Consider the following 24,129-nt stretch of genomic DNA (forward strand, 5'->3'; position numbering starts at 1 on the left):
TATAAAACAGGAAAAGAAAACTGCAAGGCCATAATTAATAACTGTAATTAAGTGGCTAAAATACGTACCATGAAGTCAACATCATGAACTGCTGACTTCAATATTCTTAACAGTCTCATTACTGTTGGGGTGAGGGTAGGGAAGCTGGTTAGGTTTTTCTCATTTTGCGAGAATTCCTGAGGACACGTGACGATGGGAGAGAAATCAAAGCCCACGGTAAAACAGGTAAGATACACACAGAGCAAAATAATTCTCAAAGTAAAACCAGTACAATTTTTTCCAGCCATAACACACACTTAACGGGTATGTTTGAGGGTGACACGGGATGGTCGCTCCAAAGATAGGGTGGCTAGAGTTTTGGAAAATGTTAAAACCACCTATATGACAGTCTACAAAATTTTAGCTATCAAAACTCAGAAGGTATGGCAAATGTTTGATTTCTGACAATTCTGCTGAGCTGATATAGGCACTTGTGCACGTGCGTGCATACACATACACACACACACACACACACACACACACACACACACAGTGGCTGCCTGTTTCCCGGGTCTCTGCTGCAGTAACAACTACTTCCCTTCACTTTATCCAAACGAAAACAAACTGAAGCTTTCCTTGATGTACGATGCATGATCGATAACCTCCCACTTCTCTTTTCATAGAAAACTCATTTTACTTTAAGGCAAACATGATGAGTGATTAAGAGCCAGAACAGAGACCCTGTGGCTGGAATACATAAGGATTTCTGACTGTGACAGTCCCTGCAATGGAAAACTTTTGGCAAATTGAAGACCTAGCCGGCAGCATGTCTACCACAGGGCACACCCATCTTTCCAGGTACCCAGGAAAGACCTCTTTGGTGTGGGGACGGAATGGATTTTACAGCTGAGCTGAGCGCCCTGGGCTTTGTGAGCCTCTACACGCGTTTTCCTTCAGCAAGAGTGAGCTCAGGCTGGGCCACCTGTTCCTCTAGAAAGTTCCACCATGGGGGAGGCTCAAGTAGCCCATGATGGAGGCCCCTTCCTTTGGGGCCAGTGGGAAGTTGGTGAAGGGTCCATCTGCAGTCTGCAGAGCCCACAGAAGCTCTGATAATCCAGAGGTTACCTCCTCCCACGGTCCCCTCTCTCTTCTTTCTGAGTGGACACTCCACACACTTACTGACCTTCAAGGAGCAGCATCTGAAGCCCAAATCAGAATGGTCTGGGTGGTCCCTCCTACGGCTGAAAATGGAAAGGTGGGAGCCAGGGTCAGACTCAAGGTTCCACTGAGACCTGAGAGGATGCAGGGGAGGGAGAGAATAACTCCATACATCCAAAGGTTGGGGGATCCAGAGGCTGGGCTAATCTCTACATCCTAATCAGTCTTCAGGTGGGGCTGCTGTGTACTACTCACACATCCCCTTGGGATAGTCACTCCAAGTTCTCAAAATACTTGAGCGCCAAGAATGCTCATGGAGTGGTATTGGGAAGCACAGAAAGAGCAGCCAACAGGGTTAACGGGAAAGCCTGAGGATAACGCACCAGGTGACTGGGGTGGGAATCCCAGTTCCTGCTCCCCAAGTGCGTGGCCTGGAGTGAGTCCCTGAGCTTGCCTGAGTCGGTTTCCCTGACTGAGACGTGGAACTAACGACACTGACCTCAACGGCGGGGTTGGAGGGCTTAATGAGAGAATACCGGGAAATTGCTCAGCACAAATCCTGGCGCAGCAGACCTCCATAAACGGGACCCGGGGTTAATCACAACTAAGGAAAGAAAACAAAGCCATGTTTCTTTTGTTCCTGGGGCAGCATGGCATCGTGGAGAGATGCCAACCTGGGGGTTCAGGGAGCTGAGGCTGGCCCCACCATGAACTCAGAACTTTCTACCTCTAAAACTTGGGATCTTGTCTCACCCACTGAGCTCGCTCATCTGCCGGTGGCTGTGTGGCCTCACACACGTCTGTTCATCCCTGTGGTTCTCAGGTGTCTGCTTTGAAAAATCCGCCTGATACCCAGACTATGCTGTATGAGGAGAGCTGGGCAGGCTCCTTCCAGTTCTAAGATGCAAGAGTCTCTGCAGACACAGCTTTCAACTTTGAATTAGGGCAAGGTGCCATCTCACAGGAAGAAACCGGGTATAAAGGAATAATGAGCAATCATTTCTTTTCTGTTCTTCAAAGAGAGGCAAGCTTTGAAAAGGAGAGATTTTCAGTGCGGAGAATTCAGAAACAGAGGAAGACACCCAGCCAGTTAGCCAATGGTTAGCACCGGCCTTCCTGTCCATGAAGTTCCATTGATTCATGGTTCATTTCACAGACCACAAGTATTTATTCCATGCCCACTATATGCCAGGTGATTGTGGTGAATGAATCAGACAAGCTCCCCTGCTTGAATGGAGCTTACATTCTATGGCCTCCTTCATTCATTGAACAAATATGTTTAAGTGCCTACTATGTGCCAGATGTGGTACCAGAGATGCAAAGATGAAGAAGACATAGTCTGACTTGTAAGGATTAACAGGTGAGTGAACTATTCAGTATAACCTGATGAGTGCAATAATAATAGAGGTTTCAGATGACTGGGGAATGATAATCCCAACAATAAAAGCTGACATGCATCGGGCACTCACTACCCCAAACTCAGTGCATATAAATATCATGTCACTTCATTTGTTATCCCCAAGATACTCCTACGAGGTGGCCACTCTTACAGAGGAGAAAACTGAGGCTGAGAGAGAAGACCTTGTCCAAGGTGGCATAGCCAGTAAGGGATGGCACTGGGATGGGCACCCAGGCTTCTGGCCTCAGACCCTTGGTTACATGGCATGATACACCATGGTGACTGCTCTCCAAAGCATCAACCAGATTAGACATTTTGGTGAGTAAATAACTTAATACCCCGTGAGTCACAATATCCTAAAGTCACCATCTCCTATGTCGGGGTTTAGGAATTCAGGACTGATCCTTTCTGTTTATGTAAAATTGGTTTAGCCACAAAACCCCTTAGGAAAAAATATACATGTTTCTTTAATACAGAGGCAAGCCAGTTTGAACCTCATACCTTTGAAAACCACAGGTGAATGTGCCGACTTCAACAAATGAAAGCAAGCCCTTTGGCGTGGAAAGTTGGAATGTGTCTGGCTGGACAGGGTTATTTTGGGTAACAAGACAGCTTTGATAGCAGAGTTCTACCTCTGCTCCCTCATATCAGAAATGCCACCTGGGAGGTGAGGATGCAGCAGTCAGCGGAGGAGGAACAAAAAGAAGAGCTTTGCATCAGGCAGCACGCAGAGCTGCAAATAATTGTGGGGATGGGGAGAGGAGAGTCATGTTCGACTCTGAAACATCTGGTTGGTGGACCCTGCATTCTACCAGTTCTGTCTCTTCCCAGTATTGGTTCCTCTCATTCCCCTTTTCTCTTTTCCATCTCTTTTGGGTCCAGGAGCTCTACAAGATTCCAAGCACAGCACTTAGCTTTCTCCCCTCTCGCCACCCAACCTCTCTCAGTGCTTCTCCAAGCCTCAGCGGGACATGCTCTCCTGGATTGTCTCCACAGCCAAAGCCAAAGCACACTGTGTGATCCGTGCTCCCTGGGTAGCCTGAGCCTCCTGGGATGTCAGAGCAGCAAGGACTTGCTAATCCTCCAGGCCAGTGCCTTTCAAACTTGATCTGGCAACAGAATCCCTTTTTCAAATGCATCTTATGCAAAAGTCCGATATAAAAACAGATGAAAGGGTAGCAACTCTGATGAAATGTGTGTGTGTGCGGGGAGTCTCCCCCATGTGACCCCTATAGGACTCCCTAAGGCCCTTTACAGGAACCTAAGACTCAAGAAAGCCCAGACTGAAGTCACCAATTTGGCCTAATTCCCTCAATTTATAGATGACACACTGAGGCCATTTTGCCTCCATCCCTTTGAGAAAACACACAAAACATCCTTCTGGTTCACTACGGTTAGTGTGATTCCCATTAAGCACATCAATGATGCTTGTTCACTGGGCCTCAAACAGTGCCCAGGGGTAGCAGGCAGAAATACTCCCACAGCTCGGGGAGCAGTGGTGGGAACTACCTCGCTTGTCACATGACCCAGTTGATCACTTCCTCCTCCTACATATTTTCTTCTGTTGACTTTTAGGATATTTCTGGCTCTCCATCTTACTGGCTGTTCCTTCTCAGTCTCCTTTGCTGGGTTCTCCTCTTCTGCCCAGGTCAAGGAAGGGCTCCACCCTTGGTCCTCCGGTCTCTTCTACATTCACTCCTTAGGTGACCTTCTCTTGTCTCGTGGCTTTTAAAACAACTCACATGCTCCCAGCTCCCAAATTTGTATCTCCAAACCATCCTCTCTCCTGAACACCAGCCATGGCTATCCAACTACTACCTGACATCTCCACCTGGATGTCTGAAAGGCACCTCAAACTTAGTACATCCCGATCTCGACTTCAGATCTTTCCACTATTCCAAACCTGCTCTTTCCAAGGTCTTTCCCACCTAGTTTATGGCAACTCTACCCTTCCCTTTGTTCAGACTGAACCCTGGAGACATCCTTTTTTTTTTCCCCAAGTTATCCCCCCCCTCCCTTTGGTAACCATAAGTTTGTTTTCTATGTCTGTGAGTTTGCTTCTGTTTGGTAAATGAGCTCATTTGCACTCTTTTTTAGATTCCACATATAAGTGATGTCATAGATTTGTCTTTCTCTGTCTGGCTTACTTCACTTAGTATGATCATCTCTAGGTCCATCCATGTTGCTGCAAGTGGCATTATTTCATTCTTTTTATGGCTGAGCAGTATTCCATTGTATATATGTGCCACATCTTTATCCATTCAGCTGTTGATGGAGACTTAGGGTGCTTCTATGTCTTGGCAATTATAAATAGTACGACTATGAACATTGGGGTGCATGTATCTTTTCGAATTAGAGTTTTCCGTATATATACCCAGGAGTGGGATTGATGGATCATATGGTAACTCTGATTTTAGTTTTCTAAGGAAGCTCCACAGTTTTCCATAGTGGCTGCACCAATTTACATTCCCAGCAACAGTATAGGAGGTTCCCTTTTCTCCACACTGTCCCTGGAGGCATCCTTGACTCCTCTAGTTCTCTCACACCCCACACCCAGGGCGGCAACATCTTGCTGACTCTTCCTTTCCCTAATGACCCAAATCCAATCACTTCTTAGCACACCTGCACTGCTACCACCCTGGTCCAGGCCACCATCATCTCCTGTCTGGATTACTGTAAGTGCCTCCACACACCGGCCTCCCTGTCTTCCCTCCTGCTCTTCTAGAGTCTACTTTTGACCAGCAGCCAAAGTGATTCTTTTTATTTTATTTTATTTTTAAAGGAAGAATGGGATCTTCTTTTATTTATTTATTTATTTTTGGCTGCGTTGGTCTCCATTGCTGTGCGTGGGCTTTTACTCTAGTTGCGGTGAGCGGGGGCTACTCCTCGTTGCGGTGCGCGGGCTTCTCATTGTGGTGGCTTCTCTTGTTGCGCAGCACGGGCTCTAGCACACAGGCTTCAGCAGTTGTGGCGCGTGGGCCTGGTTGCTCCCTGGCATGTGGGATCTTCCTGGACCAAGGCTCAAACCCGTGTCCCCTGAATTGGCAGGTGGATTCTTAACCACTGTGCCACCAGGGAAGATCCCAAAGTGATTCTTTTTAAATCCTAAGTCAGACCTTCAAATCCTGAGTCAAAATCCTGCAGTGGCTTCCTAGTTCACTGAGAGCAAAACCCAAAGTCTACAATAGCCTATGAGGACCTACCCAAGCTGGCTCCTCGGGACTCTCTGTTTTCCTGTCTTATCCCTCTGGGCTCACTCACTTCTCTCCATCACAATGGCTTCTTTGCTATTCCTGCCTCAGAGCCTTTATACTGGCTATTCTCTCTGCCTGGAACACTCTTCCCACAGATACTCACATGGTAAATCCCTCACCACCTTCACCTCTCCCTGCACCAACATCACATTGTCAGTGGGACCACCCTGACCACATTATTTATAATTACAACCAACCATCACCAGCCCTCCAGATCCCCCTTACTCTGATTTATTTCTTCCATGGTAGATATCAGCTTCTAACATCCTATATTATTCACTTATGTTGATTGCTTAGGGTCTCCCTGCACTAGAACGCAAGTTCTACGAAGGCAAGAATTTTTGTCTGTTCGCGCACTGATGTATGCTCAGGGCCCAGAACCATGCCTCTCCCATAATAGGCTCTCAATAAACATCTTTTGAATGAATGCATGATTATCTTGCAGCTTGCAGATCACTTTCACATCTGAGGACTCATTTGAGCCTCAAAACTGCTGGTTTTTTTCAGATAAGAAAACAAGCCCAGAGAGACTAAATCGCTAGCCTGAGATCACACAGCTTGTTCCACAGTGGGTCTCATGCCCTCCTCTTCTGTCCTTAAACCCTCAAGTGCATCTGATCTGACCACACTGGTGCCAATCTCTCCAAGGCCCAGGCCCCACCTGCCTCCCCAAACTCATAGCCCGGCTTGCTGGGGACCACATTTACAGGCTCAGTACACAGGATGCTTCCCCCCCACCACCACCAAGAGGAGCATTTGTACACTTTCACTCAAATGAACTCATATCTGGTTTCTAGGGGCCATGTGACAGAGACATCAGCTTCCAAGGCCAGATTCTAACCCCAAGACCCTCCTCCCGAACACAGGAGGGACACTGATACGCTGCCCACCCCCAGGCTTCTGTGAAAACACATTATCACCACAACTGGACATTCTGTAAGGAATGAGGGAAGAGGTGCGGGCAGCAGGGAGGGGAGAGAGACACTGCAAAACAAGAAGAGGTCCTCCTCGTTCTTTCTTACCAATCAGAGGCTGAAATGTGAGGTCACAAGTACAACTTAATAACTGCCTCTAGCCTCCTGCTGAGAAATTTCTTCCGGGCCTGAGCCCCAGGAACAGCTACAGCAGCTAGTTTATTTCTGTCTCATCCATCACACTGAATTGTGTATCTGCTCACGATGGCTCCTTTTTTGCACAGGCTACTGGGAAACCCAAGGGCAGCAAATCCTGGTTTTCAGGTCTTCAGACTCCAGGACCTATACCAGAGACCCCCTGGGGCCCTGGTTCTCTGACTCGCAGATGGCAAATTGTGGGATTTCTTGGCCTCCATAATCATGTGAGCCAATTCCTGTTATACCTCTGTTTCTCTGAAGAACCCTAACACAGGGGTAAACACTCAGTGTTAGCTTTTACCATTACTAAGTGCTGGTAATGGTTTTCCAAAGTGTTGCCTCTTTTGACACGTAACTTTGTATGAATACCAGAACCTGGTAGTATCATGATCTCCCATTCTTACATGAGAAAACAGGTTCAGAGGGATCACAGCCTGTCCAAGGTCGCACAGCATGGGCACCCCCTGCTACACCTGAGCCGAAGTCTTCCCACTCACTGGAGGACTCATCTCCCCTCCTGTACCCCCTCCTCCCCCCTCCCCAGGCTCCCAGCAGCCCCCAGAGGTTCCACATGACGGGACCATCAGAGGCCATGAAATCACCAGCTTGCTCTTGGTCTGTTCCTTAATCCACAGCTCTCGTGCTGGGAGGAAGGAGGACTCAGAACAGCAACCAAACCAGCAACAGCAGTGGAAGCAGGTGGGGAGGCGTGGGGGAGGTCACGATGCAGAGAGAGGCTGGGGCCCCACCCCTGGCCCCTGGAACTGAGCCTTTGGCCCCACACCTGCACCAGCCTGCCCCAGTGACCTGAATATGAAGCATCGAGGGACTCATAAACTGGCCCCCAAAATGGCAGCTGCAGGACGGAGCAAGCAGGAGTGGGGGTGAGGGTAGGTTTCTAAAGACAGAGGAACAGATGCAGAATTCGGAGACGCCGACCCGCGGAGGAGATGCCCGGTCCTTCCCCCCTGCCGGCCCTGATGGCAAACTCCAACATGGGAAGAGAATTTTGAGTCTTAACCCCAACCCCACACCGGGCCCCAAATGTCTAGTCTCCCTGTGCTGGCCACAGCCAGCCCAGAAGCACAAGGGAGGGGCAGCTGGACTCAGCCCGCATCGGAGGGGGCTTTGTCCTCGGGCCCCATGAACCGCTCCTAAGTAGGTCCTGCCATGGGTGCAGTTTTACATCTGGGTGATTCTTTGTGAATAAACTAAACCTGCCTCAGGCCTGCAAGCTGCATGAGGGCAGGAACCATGTGTAGTTTTGCTCACAAGAGTGAACCCAGGCCCTAACCCTCAAAGTGAAGGGGCTGAGGGAGGAGGCTGAGGGAGGGAAAAACCATGTATCCATGTATGCTCCCCGGTACTTGACATTTTAGAGGTATCGAGAGAGAGAGACAGAGGGAGAGGGAGAGACAGAGACAGAGACAGAGAGACAGAGAGGCAGAGAGAGAGTGGGAGACAGAGAGGGAGACGGAGAGCGGGAGACAGAGAGGGAGACGGAGAGGGAGAGAGAGAGAGAGAGAGAGAGAGAGAGGGAGGCAGGAGGTGATCTGTGTGTGCGCGTTTGTCACACACATCCTGCGCCCCTGGGTGGCACTGTGAGCTGGGATTAGGAAGAAACAATGGCACACGCTACCCAAGAACCCCCGCTGAATCCAAGCAACCTCAGCCTCCTTAAGATTCCACTCACCCTGTAGAGCTGCCTCTCTGATTTGCTTTCAGATGTTAACGCGCTGGGGAACCACTAATTTGATTCTACCTTCGGCACACCTGATCTGCACAGTAATTGCTTTCCTTGGCTCAAGCTATGGAGACCTCTGCAAGCTTCCAGGCTAGCATTCCCTTCTGCCGTGAGACGTACGTAGAGTAAAACCCGCAATGTTACACCCAGGTGGCAAATTAATCTCCAAAACTGCTGTCTGTCGTCAAGGCAGCCTCTCACTCCACTCTGCCTCCCAGGAGTGATCTGGTTTGGAGGAGACAATGCATCACAGTGGAGGGGAGATGGGCTAAGAATCCAGAAACCTGGGATACTGGTCCAGATCTGCCATATGACCTTGTGACCTTGGGCAAGGCAGTATCTCGCTCTGGGCCTCAGTTTTCCCATCTGTAAAATGTGAGAGTTGAACCAGAAGCTCCGTTGGGACGAGGCGTGGCACAGGTGGGAGGAAGGTGGAATGTGAAGTCCCTCAGGCTCAAGTTCAAATCCCTGCTCTGCCATTTATTGTCTTAGCAACTCTGGGAAAGCTACTAAATGTTTCATAGCCTCAGATTCTTCTTGTGTAAGATGGAGGTGATCACAATTCCTGACTGCCCTTCCGACATTCACCCTTCCCTTCCTGTCTGCTTTCTGTACTGCAGCCAACATGAGCTTTTTAGAACACAAATCTGATCACAGCATCTCCCTCCTTAAAAGCTTCCAAAGGCTCTCCAGTGTCCTTGGGAAAGACAGACTCCTTAATCTGGCAGATGCTCAGTCCAACCTCTAACCAGCTCCACTCACTTGGTTCTCCCATTCCAGCCACACTGGCTGCTTTCCTCCTTACCGAACTCCCTTCTGCCACAGGCCCTTTGCACATTCTCTTTGCATTCATGGAGTACTCTTCTACCTTTTCAACCAAATACACCATTCTTCAACCTCATTCAAGCCTCACTCTTCCTTGCTTCCTTTCCTCACTCCTGACTATATCCAGAGCCTCAGTAAAGACTCTTACGGCCTCATTCATCTCTCTTTTGTAGCTACTGCCACAGCTGTAAATTTACATCTGCATGATTGATTGTTTGATGACAAAACTAAGTCCACTACAGGCCTGCAATCTCCATGAGGGCAGAGACCGTGTTGCTTAACATCTAACACAGTGCCTGTAGAAAAAGTCTTAATGAATATAATAAAATCCAACAATGCCAACATTTATTAAGCAATTTCTACATGCCAGGCACCTCCCAAAAGCTCTAAGAATTAGGTTTTATTATTTTTCTCATTTAAAAAAAGAGAAGACTGAATAACAGAGAGGTTAGGTAACTTGCCCAATATCACACAGCTAGTGAGTGGTCAAATCATGTAAGTCTGGTTACTGGCAAACTACTTAAAACCTTTCACTCAATAAATGGAGCAGGGGACAGGGGATAGATCTTTAAGCAAGGAGGCTGGCACTTCTTAAGCATTTAATAATAATAATAATTGCTAACAGACAGTGAGTTTTTATGATGTGTTCAATATTATTCTGAGGATTTTACATAAATTAACTCATGCTCCCAATGACCCTCAGTGGTGGAGGGGGGAGCACTACCATTATCCTCATTTAACAGATGAGGAAACTGAGGCTCAGAAAGATTAACTGGCTTGCCCATGGTCACCTGGCTTATGGGTGGTAGAGACTTGGTCCACCTAATTCCAGAGTCTGGGAAAACCCAGTCTGTGATTCTCAGGGAGGACAGATTCCCCACCAAGCCTCAGATTTCTACATTCAGTTCTGGTAAGAAGGCCTGAGCTCCTTCTGGCACTGAGCCTACCCAGCTAGACAGGATATGGAAGGAGCTGTCCCCTGGAGGCCACAAAGCCACCCGCTGCTCCGGGGTCTCGGCTGAGGAGGCTACACAGCAACGTCATGGACAGCTGGGCAGTGACTCACGGGGCAGCCAGGGAAGAGGAAGCCAGCAGGGGCTAAGAAAAGACGTATGACCACATATTATACAAAGGAGCATCATCAACCATGACCACCAGCACCAGGGCAAGCCCCGCTTCCACTCCACACACTCCTCAAGCTGCCCTGGAGTCCATCTGGGATCCTCTCAGAGTCTCATTTGAACTGGATTTCACCACTGTGCCATAGCTGTTCAGAGCACAGGCTCTGGACACCAAATTCCAACTCTACCCCTTAGTAGCTATGGCATCTCGGACTGGTCACTGAACCTGTCTGAGCCTCAGTTTCCTCCCCCAATAAAATGGGGATAACAAACACCCACCTCACAAGAACAGTGTGAAGATTAAATGAGCTAACGTGTGTGAAAGGCCCCGTGCAGTACCTGGCTCAGCAACCGTTAGTTCCCCCAGTGGATGAAATGCAGGGGGTGGCAGAGGGGAGAAGACAGGCATGTAGTACAATTTGCCTGGAGCACCCACTCTTTAGGATTCATATTTTAACCATGCCTGAGAGCTTCACACCAATTCGTTGTTAATCCATATAGCATCCCACTTCCAGAACAGGATGATAATAACAAGAATAATAAAGATAAAGGATAACAGTTGTTAAGTATGTACCATGTACGAGACACTGGGGAAAACACGTTGCACCCACCATATTATTATTTTAATATTACTTTGATCTTCATAAACATTCCATAAGGCAGTCCAGAGCCAGACTGCCCCGGTTCAAATGTGACCCAAACACTTGCTAGCTGTGTCGCCTTAGTCAAATTCTTGAATTTACTTCCTAATTGACTTCCTAACCTGTAAAATGGGAACAATAATAATAATAGCACCTATTTCATATAGTTGTGGTGAGGATTCAAATAGTTAATATATGATGGCGGAGATGTCTAGCACTCTACCAAAAACTGATGCCCCTCTAACAGTACAGAATTGTGGCTGGGAGTGGCTGCCTTGCCAGAGACCATAATTCCCAGCCTCTGATATCTAGTTGAGGCCACATGACTCAATTCTGGTGTCTGGAATGTGGAAGCAATTAATATACCCACATCCCAGACTCTCCTATAAAAACATCGCCATCCTCCACACTGTTGACCCCAATCAAGGAAGCTCCTGGGAGTCACGTGTTCCAGAGGGCAGACCCTCCATCAGATTCCATGGAACACAGCGCCTCCCTCCCCTACCTTCAACTGGACTCAACAGGAATGAGAAAGCAACTTTTATTGTGTTTAGCCACTAAGATGTTAGGGTTTATCTGATGCCACAGCTTGCATTACCCTAACTAATAAAGAAATTGACACCGTAAGTGGGCGCCTTACATATGTGGCATTGGCTTAGAAGTCAGATGGTGGGTTATGATGTTTGAGGCTGGAAAACTGGAGCACCATGTTATACAGCAATAAAAGGTTTGGTTAAACTGTCACCTATCACAACTTAGAAGGCAGAACTCATGTCTACTGAGCCTGTAAGTGCTAGAGGAAAAAGGACTGAAAAATAATGGTAGGAGAGTTTGCTGCTCGTTCCTGGCTGAGTTTAGCAAGGTATTAGGGAAAGAGAGGATCTCAGGCATGAATTAGTCAGTTTGCAAGTAAAACTGGAAAGGAATAGTGTAGACATGAAGAAGACGATATTCCTAGATCCCAAACAAGAAGAGTAAAGATTGAGCAGACTTCTAAGTGAAATAAATATCAGATGAAGTGTATAAGCTTCCCACCACATAAGCCTGATGGCCTCAAGGTAGCTGTCATTAAGTTGAGTGAGAAATTGAGGTATGGGGTTAAGAAAGCCAAGAAATAATCCAGGCTTGAGAATTAGGTCTAGGAAATAACTTTGACTGCTGGCACACTAGACGTCATAGATGAAAATCCTACTAAGTTGTTGTGGGAATTGTTCTGGCAAAATCTATAAGCTTGGATTTTAAAAACCTTTTACTGTTAAAGCATTAAAACAATCCTTGGGCCCCTTAAAGTTCAAGGGCAGGAGCTAGGTTACACAAGATTTAGAGCCTCAAGGAGGTCATATTCCCCAAGACCCACTTCAAGTGTGGCCGAGAGGAATAATGGACAAAGAAAATCCTGCCACAGGGCAGAGCCACGACCATGGAGGACAGTGAACCAGGAAACTGCTTCCAGAGAGCAGAATCAGGGCTTAAGCAAGGAACCTCATCCACTTCCAGGGCATGGTCACACAGTGTCTGCTTGGCAAGATTTCATAACTACTAAGGGCCGGTGACTTCTGTGCGTCTTCCACTGTTGCCTTTTCCTAATGGATTATCCTCCAATATGGTATATGGGCACAGAGGGGAAGATAATGAGTCTCTTTTAGCTCATGGGTCTCTGAACCATAAGAAGCCCTATTCAATCCCATGGATAGGACAGGAATTCACCCAAAGCTCTTGCACTTTAAGTTGGAAGCACTGATTGGCCAGAACATGAATATCCTCCCTTAGGGGAAGGGAAGCATGTTTTGTGTGTGAGAAGAAGGAGGCACATAGATATTTGGTGGCCAAGGGGGCCAGTGACACATCTGGCCAATGATATATGGGCATAGTGATGAAGGGTCCTTTCAGGCTTAGCCCATAACACCTTTCTTAAGATCCTCCATACTCTCCTTCTTTCTCTACCTACGGGCTGGATAAATGTCCAAGGAAGGCCCTAAAGTCCACATATTGAAGATAAAGAAAGCATTCTCTCCATCAGTGGTGGTACTTAAATGACCCTCCAGCACCCTCCCACCACACTCCTCCCACAATCAGACTTTAGTGAGTAAGAAAGGACCTTCTATTGTGTTAAGTTCCTAAGATTTGGGGGTTGCCTTCTATAATAGCTAATGTAACGACAACAATTATAACATATAGCACTCTTCGAACAGTGCCTGGCACATAATAAGCACTATACAAGTGCAGCTATTATTATTATTATACTCATTTTACAGACAGGGAAACTGCAAGTTATGGGTGTGCCTGACTCCAAAGTCAATTACTATTTTATATTTACCTCTCAGTAAATGATAATCAGACCCATTTTATAGGTAAGTTTGGTGTCTGGCTCAAGGTCTCAAATAATAACAGACCCAGAATTAGAGGCCTTTCTTCTATTCAAAGGCCATTAGCCACCCCGCCCCTGACCCCAGATCTCCAGGTTGGTCCGCCATTGTTTATTTTGTTGTTATTTTTATGGTGTGTTTCAGGAAACATTCTACTTACAAATGCCCCAGCACTGAACTGGCAAATCTGAATAGAAAACCAAATAACCCTCCACTGACCTGAATTCCAAGTTTTAATTTACATTAAGCTAGTTAATTAAAAACATGCTCTGTGAGCACAGACACTGACATGGCTGGCTGCTGAGATAGCTTTTGCAGTTCTTTGTAAAAAGCTGGGTTTCTTCTGTGATGTCTTTGTCCAGCAGAGCAACACTGTACCATGGAACAGTGCGACCAGCTCCGGGGATGTGGACAGGGTGATGGGCGGGGCTGGGGGGCAGGCAGCAAAACTGCTGAGTAAGCATTTAGTTTATGAGCAACAGAAAAGCAAAAGACCTGAACACCAACTTACCCACCAAACCAGTGCTGGTGAGGCGAGGGCTCATGTTAATTAAAGTTTATAAAGTGATTGGGTATCCCAGCAATGAAAGAGACTATTCCAAATCACCCTTATTATTATTATCACCAGCCTGAATAATCTGTTTTTTAAGGAAGAGCCATTATTATCGAGTGCCTACTATGTGACAGTTGTTTTCACATATGTGATCTGATTTAATGCTTTTAATCACCCTGTGTGGTAGGTTTGGGTTTTCTTCCTTTTTCATGTCTTTTTTTGTTTTGTAATCCTTACTGTGCAGATGAGAAAAACAAATTCAGCAAAATTAAGTCACTTGCTAGAAAGTGGCAGAGCCGAAATTTGAGGCTAGATCTCTCTAAGTGTAAAGCCCTTCTCCCTTTCATCACACCACACTGCCTCTCGCAGTCTTCCCTTCAAATTCTTTCTGCATTTAAAACAAAATTTCATCCAAGGATGCCTATGGCTTTTTTATGTTTCCTTTTTTTACTGACGTGTAATTTGCAATACAGCGAAACACACATATCTTAAAGTTACAATGCAATGCATTTTGACAAATGCAAGTACCCCTGAACCCACACCGCTATAGACAGAAGGGACATTGCTATCACCCCATGAGTCCCATGTGATCCGTTTCCTGATTCCTCGAGCCGTAGCAGCAGCAAATTAGAAAGGTGGACAGGTGCAGAGATGGCAGTAAGAATGGGCAACCAAGGCAAAAAAACTTGAAAAGATGATCCAAGGAACTCAGAATTCAATAGTTTCTTTTAGGATATCATTGTACAATATTACACAATAGATTGCTCAACTCAACAGGCATCTAATAAGCTCCAACTGTGTACCAGGCCCTCTCAGACTTGACAGAGGATATAAAAACGTGAAATCCAGTACTGCCCAGTTCAGTTTAATAGGAACATATGGTGTGTTAGAACAGAAGGACTGTCAGGCTATCAAGGGCCTTGGTTCAACTGAGTAGGTAATGAAGGGCAGGGAGGATGGCCTGAAGGCAGGGAACTCATCTGTCACTAAAGAGAAAAACAGTTAAGTTGCCTGTGCCTCAGTTTCCTCCTCTGTATCATGGGGATAATAGCAGTACTTCTTCAAGGGAATGTTGAAGAGTAAATGGGTCAATATAGAGAGTAGTGTTGGATGCATGTTAGCTGTTATTAGCTTGTACGTCAGTACTTGTGCAGGCCCTAGATTTAGTAGCTGCTCAATAAATATTGATGAACGAATGAATAAGTGAGGCTACTGAGTTAAAGGGGGAAAAAGATTATGTAAAGCATGGGCTCCTTAATAAAGCTTGCATATCAGAAAGAACGTCATGCAAAGTAGTTGAAGAAATAGGTTTGATGTTTAATGTATGTTTCAGATACCTAAGAAATTAACTGTTCATTTCTTACTGCTTCCTGTCATTTTTAACAAGCCCAAGGAAAAGAGGTGAAGAGATTACAATGAAATTACAGTATATCTCATACCAAGAGATGGCGAAGGGGCCCTGAAACCTAGGAGTTAAGCTCTGTGGTGTGGGAAATGCTGTGATGGCAGCAAACCCTAACCACCACACATTCACCCTGCCCCAAACCAGCTCTGCGGTCTTCTCCTTCCTCAAATTATACTTATTCCGAAAAGGATAAACACAAAATCTGTCTTTAAAAGATGTTAAAGATCATAAAAGTAAAACCAATTTGAAAAAATGCAGAGGCTACTAACAAAAACAGACAGAGCTACAAGAGGACATGGGGGTGTATTACAGATCTAGGCCCTTATTTTATAGATGAGGAGACTGAGACCCAGAGAAGGAAAGTGAGTTATGACCCACAGTCATAACTTCAAGAGAACGGCCAAGGCAGAGTTGGACCAGGGCACCCAGCGTCCCAAACTGGAGCCCAAAGGGGAATGCTCCTTCTTCCCAAAGGACACACAGGAGTGGGAGGAGATTCCAGCAGGTAAGGGTCTGGGGGGCCAGTAGATTGTAATGGGGAGGTAAGAACAGGGGTGGTGGGTGCATGTGGAGGGAAGAAAATTACGCCTCTCTGCACTTTTTTATTGGGGTAGGGCTTCAAACAAAGAACTGTCCAGTCCAAAGCTCCTGGGTTTTGCAGGTGAATCCGACTCCTCCTCCGGAAGAAGCACACACAAAGACCAATGCCTTCTCCCAGGTGTTTCTATTTCATCAGGAGTTCACGGGTGGAGGTGGGCAGGCACGGGGAGCCTCACAGGTACCCTCCCTTTGGAGGTTTAACCCTCTACTGGCAGCAGAGGGGGAAGGGCTCTGCCAAGGAGGCCGGAGGAGTCTTGGCGATCAACGCGGAGGTCGCCATCCTGCCCCCACCACACGAGCGCGCGCGCGCGCGCGCACACACACACACACATACACACACACAAGCTTTGCTTCTTCCTTCCCCTCCCCCAACGATGACCAAAGCCAGGTGAGGGGATTGACAACTGGAGGTTCTGTTTCCGAAGGGCTTCTGCGGGAGCTGCTTGCTTCTGCGCACACTCACAGGCACACTTACATACACACGCATGGACGCGCGCACACAGACTCTCACAAATACGCACACACTCCTATGCACACACTTGGCACCCACAAGAGGCCGGGCCGCGCCCGCTGCATCTCTGCTGCAGCCCCGGGGAAAACGACAGGCAGCAACATGAATGAAATCTGCCCAGAAAGACTGCATTTCAGCTCCAACCACGCAACCTCCAGCCAAACCGCCGAATATGCAACAAAGTTTTATTTCGCTTTTGGAGTCTCCAGTTACGCTTCTACCATTTCCTGTGGAAAACTGAAGCTTTGAAGTGTCTAGCTCCGGCTTTCGCAGACACGCAGGACCGCCAGCTGGAGCTCTCCAAAACAAGAGCCCCGGGCCCCACCCCTCCGCCACCAGAACTGCAGGTTCAAACCCACCCAGCTCCGGCCTTCAAAGCAAGGGGTGCGGGAAGGAATGACAGAACCTGCTGGAAACGACCTCTTAAACTGACAGTCCCTTCGGAACCCCGCCCCACTCCCATCCTGACCGGGTCCCTTGTGGCGCTCCTTAAGCCAAGTGGTGACGCCTGCACCTCCTAGCCAACCGACAGAGGCAAGAGGTCGGAATCTGGGGGGGTCTGCCCATTGCGCAGCAGCCACCAGCTGTGAGCTCTGGCCCTCAAAAACTGCCCCGGAAAAAGCTCGGGACCTATAAGCCTTCCCGCTTATAGGTCCCACCTCTCCCCGACTGTTTCCAGGCCGAGAGCTCTCAAACATTCTGCCTTTACGGCCGCAGGGCCCTGCCTTCCTGCGCTCACCGACGGTGTCCCCGAGGGCGCGGGGAACTATGCTAACTGGGCGGCGAGGGCGGAATGCGCCTCCTCCTGAGTTCCCAAGGAGCCGAACTCCTGCGCCCGGGTATTTGGCATCTTCAAGGTCAAAAATAAATTTAAATAAATAAAATGTTTAAAATGAAAAAAACAACAACAACGAAACACAGGGCTCTGGCAGAAATATGTACTAGGTAGGCGCAAATGATCGCACACCTGAGCCTCCAAAGTGATGCTGGGTTCTTCCCACCGCCTGACTGAGGCAGCCGCTGCCCCGCCCCGAATCCGGGGCGGAACCGCGCCCTCTCGGACTTGGGACCCTACCAGCGGCGTACAGTACGCGGATCCCGAAAGCAGGAGGGACCAGGGGTGTTTCTAGCCGCCTCCAGCTCGGCGGTTCCGTCGGAGGCTTAAGACAGCAGCGGGCAGCCGGAAGGGCGCGGGAGGGGGCCGGGAGGCAAACTTACGACGAGAGTTGGCCCGGTTGGGCGGGAGGGGGCAGCACCCGCGCAGCCACTTACCGCTGGCGTTCTTCCCGCAGATGAGGTGCTGGTACGGCTGCAGCAGCCCCCAGATCTCGGAGTCGTTGTTGACCGTGTGCTCCAGCGTCTCAACGGTGAACTTGGGCGCCTCGTGGAGCGCGTGGTGGTGGTGATGGTGGTGGTTGGCGGCGGCTGCCGGTGGGGCTGCGGCGGCGGCGGCGGCGGCGGCAGCCGCGGCCGGCGGGGCGCAACAGCTGCTGCCCCCGCTGGCGCTGCTGGCTGCGCTGCAGGCGCCGCCGCTCGCCGCTCCCCCTCCCGGCGCCTCCCGCTCCTTATCCGCCACGGGGGCTGCTCCGGGGCCCGAGCCCTGACCCGGGCCGGAGCTGGAGCTGGAGCCCGGGCCCGGGCCGCTGCAGCTCCTGGGCAGCCCGGAGGCCACGACCCGCGCGTAGATGTCCCGGAAGAGGCTCTCCATGCAGGCCGTCAGGTAGATGGCTGCGTGCTCGTGGATGCGCAGCGCCACGCGGCTGTCCACCATCCAGCGGTACACGCGGCCCACGGAGAAGGTGAGGCCGCAGCGCGCCGATTTGCCGCGGCCCAGGCGGTCGCCACCGGCACTGCTCATGTTGTAGAGGGACAGCGCGGCCAGCGCGGCCGCCGTGCAGTGAGCCGCTAGGCCCCAGGACAGCACGATCTCCATGGCGCTCTGGATCTCGTACTTGGTGCACTTAGCGAAGCGCAGGCTCAGGCGCTGCGCCTCTTTGGCGATGCGTACCAGCGCCCGGCTCACCAGCGTCGACAGCTTGGCCAGCGCGTCTTTGGGTAGGCCGCCGGGGGGCACCGAGCCTGCCCGGGGATCCCGCGAGCGCAATAGCAGCGCCTCCAGCTCCTGGAGGGTCCAGGGGACCTCGTCGAGGTCCGGCAGCAGCCGCGAGCAATGCTGGCCGGCGCAGTCCAGCCCCTCGGAGTCTTCCACCAGGGCAGTGTTGACAGTGTCAAAGCTGTTGTGCCGGCTGTGCATGGAGTCAGCTAGAGGCGGCCAGCAGCTCCCGCCATACGGGGACGCCGGGTGCGAGTCGGAACAGCACAGGGACAAGTTGGAGGAGCGCACCGAGTCCGCCGCGCCACCATAACCCGAGTCCAGCGTCAGATCCTCCAGCGTCCGAACCACGGGCTTCTTACCTCTCCTGGCCATCGCTGCGCCACTTCATGCTGCGGCCGCCGGGGAGCCGAGGGGAAGCAGCAGCGAGGAAAAGCGGGCGCCGGGGCGCAGGAAGAACCGAGTCCGCGCCGCCTCGGCTCACTTTTCCACCAGCCGCTACTACCTACTGTTACTACTTTCGGATGCCTCCCCGAGCCGTCGCCGCTGCAATACGCAGGGCAGAGCAGAGAGTCATCTTCCAGGGCCCGGGCCGGAGCTGGGACACGCTGAGGAGCGAGCCAGGCCGGGGGAGAAGCTCACGCCGGACTCGTCCCTTTCTTCCAAAATAAAATAAAACTGTCTGACCCGCTCCCCACCGGGCCGGGCTTGGCGCAGAAACCACTGGGCGCCGGCCTCGGTGTTCGTAGGACGGAAATCGACCCAGATGCCCGCGGCAGCACCTCTGCCGGCAGCTGGCTCTCGGCTCTCGGCTCCCCGGTTCCCGGTTCCCGGCCCGGGGTTCGCTCGGCGCTCGCCCGCCCGGCACGGAAGCGCAGCAACGACCGCGACAGCTGCAAACCCTACAAAACCCCGCAAGCCCAGGGCAGCCCAAGGGGGCGGGCGTATGTAAAGCAGGGCCGGCGGAGAGCCAATGGGATTGGAGGATGCTAATTACCTTTTTTTTATTCCTCAGCTCCACGCAGCCCCGCCCCTCATACACGCCCCCGGCCCGTGACCGAGGCTCCATGAAGTGGGGAGCCAGGGCCTGAGAATTGGGGGACCTGTGGGAGCGTAGAGACGCAGATGCTACCCCACCCCTCCTCTGCTGTTCCTGCCCTTGAGCCTTCGGCTTTGATACCAGAACAGGAGAATGGTAGGTTGGGCATGTGACCCACCCACCCACCGACCGAGTTGTGCTCCCCCCAGCGGTTCACAAACTGTCTGCCTGGGGTCGCTTTCTGCCCCTGCGTTTCGGATTTCACTTTCCTTTTTCTTTCTCTAGTACACAAAGCATGTTTTTTCTCCCTCTCCAGCCTCCCCCACCTTCGGGTCCCCAAACCAATTAATACGGTCCTCTTTCAGCCCCAGTTTGCCCCAGAGCAGAGGGAACTAAGAAACCAGGCAAGCAGAGGGATCAGGGAAGTGGACATCACTGGAAGGCTCTGTCTCTGGACGTTAGACGTCTGCCACCAGCACTCATTAACTACGTTCCTTCAGTAGCAAGGAGGACGCTGAGCCCATCCTTCAAATGCCTGGGGGTACACTGGAGGGAAGGCTTATGTCCCACTTTGATGTTCTGGTGGGTAATGGTCCAGAGAGCTCAGCTTTAAAAAGGATAAATTTGCACAGAGGAGAGTTTTCTTTTTTGAATAAAGAATGGTATATATGCATGACTTAGTTGCATTTATGTCCAGTGGCATTGTCTTATTTATTTGTCCCCATCCACCAGGACAGAAACCATGTCTTATTCACCTGGGGATCACCAGCTCCCACTGTCTCTGCCTGTAGGGGACTCTCCTCTGAGTTTCCAGCTTAGAAGTGCCATCCTACAAGAAGGTAGCCCATATCCTTCATGTTAAAAAACAAAATTCAACTGAGTAAATTTTAAAGCTCTTTATTGGCTTTAATCAACAATTCACGAATCTGGCAGTATCCAATCTAGCAGATAGAAGGGAGCTTGGAGGAGCTGTACAAAATGAAAGACTTTTCATAGACACAATGGAGAAGGAACAAGGAATTTATACTAGGTGAAAAAGAAGGTTGCTTATTGCAAGTTTACTTTCCTCTAGGAGATGGCGGGGGTCTATAAGGCAGATTACCTAACTACTGCTGATCAGGTGATTCCTGATTGACTAGTTTAAGATTCCATTTCTGGGAGAGCCAAAACTGTAATTAAGTGTCTCAATTTGGTGAAGTGGAGCTTAGCATAAGTGATTCCATTTGGGGCCTGGTATCTTGTTAACACTCAATACTGTCCTGGGTGTTTCAGCTGCCTCCCCCACTTCTGAGGCTGTTGATTTCTGGCCCCTTGTAACACTAGGATACTACAGTCTGGTTACTTGTTAGATTCCACACTGAACTAGGGGTTCCCCATGCACAGGCCTGACACAGAGTAGTCAATCAGTAAATATCTGTCGTAAATGCATGAAAGGAAAGAAGGACATGATTTTGAACTGTTGGTTTGATGTTCAACAATGGATTTTGCCAGATAACCCAGGAGATTGTCTGATGTTTCTCATCTCTGTCAGCCCAAATCCACCATCACCCATCCCTTCACCCCAGTATACTACCATCACCCTGTAGCTATCATCCTAATGCATATGCTCATCAACTCTCCCTATTGACTATTATAATGTTCTACCAACTGGCCTCCTCTCCTGCCTCTTTCTTCTCCAAACCATCCAGTCCGAGAATCTTCCAAAAGCCCAATTCTCATCTTGTCATTTCTCTCTTGAAAAAAATTCAAAGGTTCCCATTTGCCTTCCACCTAAATAAAGCTTATGCTGATTAGTGGCCTTCAGGGATCTCCACATTTTGTTCCCAGACTTTTTCCATAACATTCCAAACCTTTTAAAAGGGACTGTGATGGTTAATTTTATGTGTCAATTTGAATGGGCCACAGGTGCCCAGATTAAACATAGTTTCTGGGTATGTCTGTGAGGGTGTTTCCAGGTGGGATTAGGATTTGAATCAGTGGACTCAGTAAATTGCCCTCCCAAATGTGGCTGAGCATCATCCAATCTGCGAGGGACTGAATAAAACAAAAGGTGGAGGCAGGAAGAATTCATCACTCCCCACCCCCCATCACGGACTGAACTGGGACATCTCATCTTCTCCAGTCCTCAGACTGGAATTTACATCACCTGCTCCCCTGGTTCTCAGGTCTTTGGACTTGGACTGAATTATACCAGCAGCTTTCCTGGGCCTCCAGCTTGCAGACATCAGATCGTGAGACTTCTCATTCTCCATAATTATATGAACCAATTCCTCATAATAAGTCTTTTCCTATATGTATTTTTCATATACCATCGAATACAAGGATACACAGTCTTTAATGATCTGAACCCTGCTTCCCCCTCTAGGCTCTCCGTCATCACCCTAGCCTCCTGAACACATATTCACAGTCACATAAACACACAGATGCACACCCACACAGATACCTGCACACACATGAACACACAGATACACACACACACGCTTACGTTCTAGCCATACTGAAATCACTTGCTGGTTTTCCAAGTTAACGTGTTGTCCCTTGCATCCGATAAGTCTTTGCAGATGTTCTTTCCTTTGCTCGCTTTGCTCAAAGACCTTGTCTTCCTCTTCTGAACCTGGCAAACCTCATCCTCTAAGATTCAGCTCCAAGGTTACCACCACAGTGAAGTTTTCCCTTATGTTGCTTCCTGTCCGCCCAGCCCAGACCTGGGAGGGTGTCTCCATCTCTGTTGTTTGGGATTTGTTCCCAGAGCCTTTTCTCTTCTCTGTGTGTTTCCCTGGTGATCTCGTCCACTTGTATGCCTTCAGTCCTCACCTCTGTGCCGATGATGCTTGAGTGATGACCACTCAGAGTGTAAGCGGCAAGAGAACCCAAGAAAAGCTCATGCACAGGGAAGAAAAGAGACTGAAAGCAACGGGCTTAACATTGATTTATTTACCTTTTTGATGGCACCAGGTCAACTTGGGTTCCATTACTGCCTCTGCCAGTTTTCCAATCATGTATATTCAATCTCTTTTATAGTCTCTTCCTTTGCCTTTGAAATGCACAAATAATCACACCCATCTTTTTGGGCTGCTGGGGGGTTAAATGAGATTTTTCTGTATATAGGATTTAGCACAGTGTTCCACACATGATAATAACCCTATACATGTCTGTTATTATCTTATACATTTTCCTATTTTCTGTAATAAACACATTGCTTATAGAGTCCGAAAAAAATGACAAATGTTACATATAAAATCCAAATGATCCTTCAGGGCTGGGCTGAAATGCCACCTTGTCTAGGAGGCTTTGCCATATCTTGGTAGACATGCTGTTGCCTGTTATGCTACAGATGTGCAGATGGCTCCTCTCCCCTTTCAGAAGTCACACTCCTTGAAAGCCAGGCCTTGCCCCCAACACAGTTCCAGTACTAATGAGCATGTCCCTTAGTTAGTCTTATGGATAAACCAAAGCATATGTCTGTTTAGTTTACTGAAATAGATCATTAATGATAATGCTAAGTGACTGAGGGCAAGTGAGCCCAAGCACTGAGAATAATAAACACACCAACCATGTGTTCAGTATTAGCCCCATACTATGAGAAAATTTGGCATCTGCAAAAAAGTCTGAAGAAAATTCAAATCATCCCAAATTCCATCTTACAGAGATCAACATTGATGACTTGTGTTTCCTTCAAGTCTTTCTAATTTTTTCCCATCTTTTTCTTTTAACATATATATTTTAACAGAGTTGGAATTATTCTGTAAATCATTTTGCATTTCGACTTTTTCCTTAAGAAGTTTTCTCAAACTTGATACTATAATCATTTCCCCATGCTAGTAAATATTCATCCAAAACATTCTTTTTTGTCACTGTGAAATATTCCAACATATGTTTATACCTTAACTGGTGGGTTGATTCCCTATTTGGTTGTTAACTGGTGTAAGTAATGCTGGGATGAACCTCTTTGTACATAAATAACTCTCTTCTTCAAAACTAGACGTTTTATCTATGTTATCCTTGGAGAAATGCAGATCAACAATAAACATATACTAAAGATTTTTTGAAAACAGAAATAAATTACTGGGGTTACTTTTCCTATCAGATTAGCAAAGATTTATAAAGTCAGTCGTGACGAATGTGTGTCACAATGGGACATAAATTGGGGCAATCTTTTGGGAGGGCAGTTTGTCAATATGTATCAAAATGTCAGTGTGCACTCCTTGGGACTTCCCAGAAGTCATATCTTCTGATATTATCTAAGGTGATCCTTGTAAATTTTTCAGAAGTATACAGAATGTTCTTTGTAATGCTGCTTTAACACAGGACTTTGGGAAGCAACCTAAATGTCTTTCAATAAGGCCTGATGAAATGAATTATATTAATT

General features: G+C 48.5%; 1 protein-coding gene across 2 annotated transcripts in view; it reads right to left on the reverse strand.

The window, feature by feature from the left end:
- ABTB3 (ankyrin repeat and BTB domain containing 3) overlaps positions 1-19,096 on the reverse strand; it is a 300,383-nt gene extending 281,287 nt beyond the window's left edge. For both annotated transcript variants that reach the window (XM_065886728.1, XM_065886729.1), the window contains exon 1: positions 17,941-19,096. In XM_065886728.1, coding sequence (XP_065742800.1) covers positions 17,941-19,096 — 1,156 coding nt within the window. The remainder of the gene's footprint in view (positions 1-17,940) is intronic.
- Between the last annotated feature and the right edge of the window lie 5,033 nt (positions 19,097-24,129).

The sequence above is a fragment of the Phocoena phocoena genome, chromosome 11, assembly GCF_963924675.1.
Source record: "Phocoena phocoena chromosome 11, mPhoPho1.1, whole genome shotgun sequence".
Lineage (NCBI taxonomy): Eukaryota > Metazoa > Chordata > Mammalia > Artiodactyla > Phocoenidae > Phocoena > Phocoena phocoena.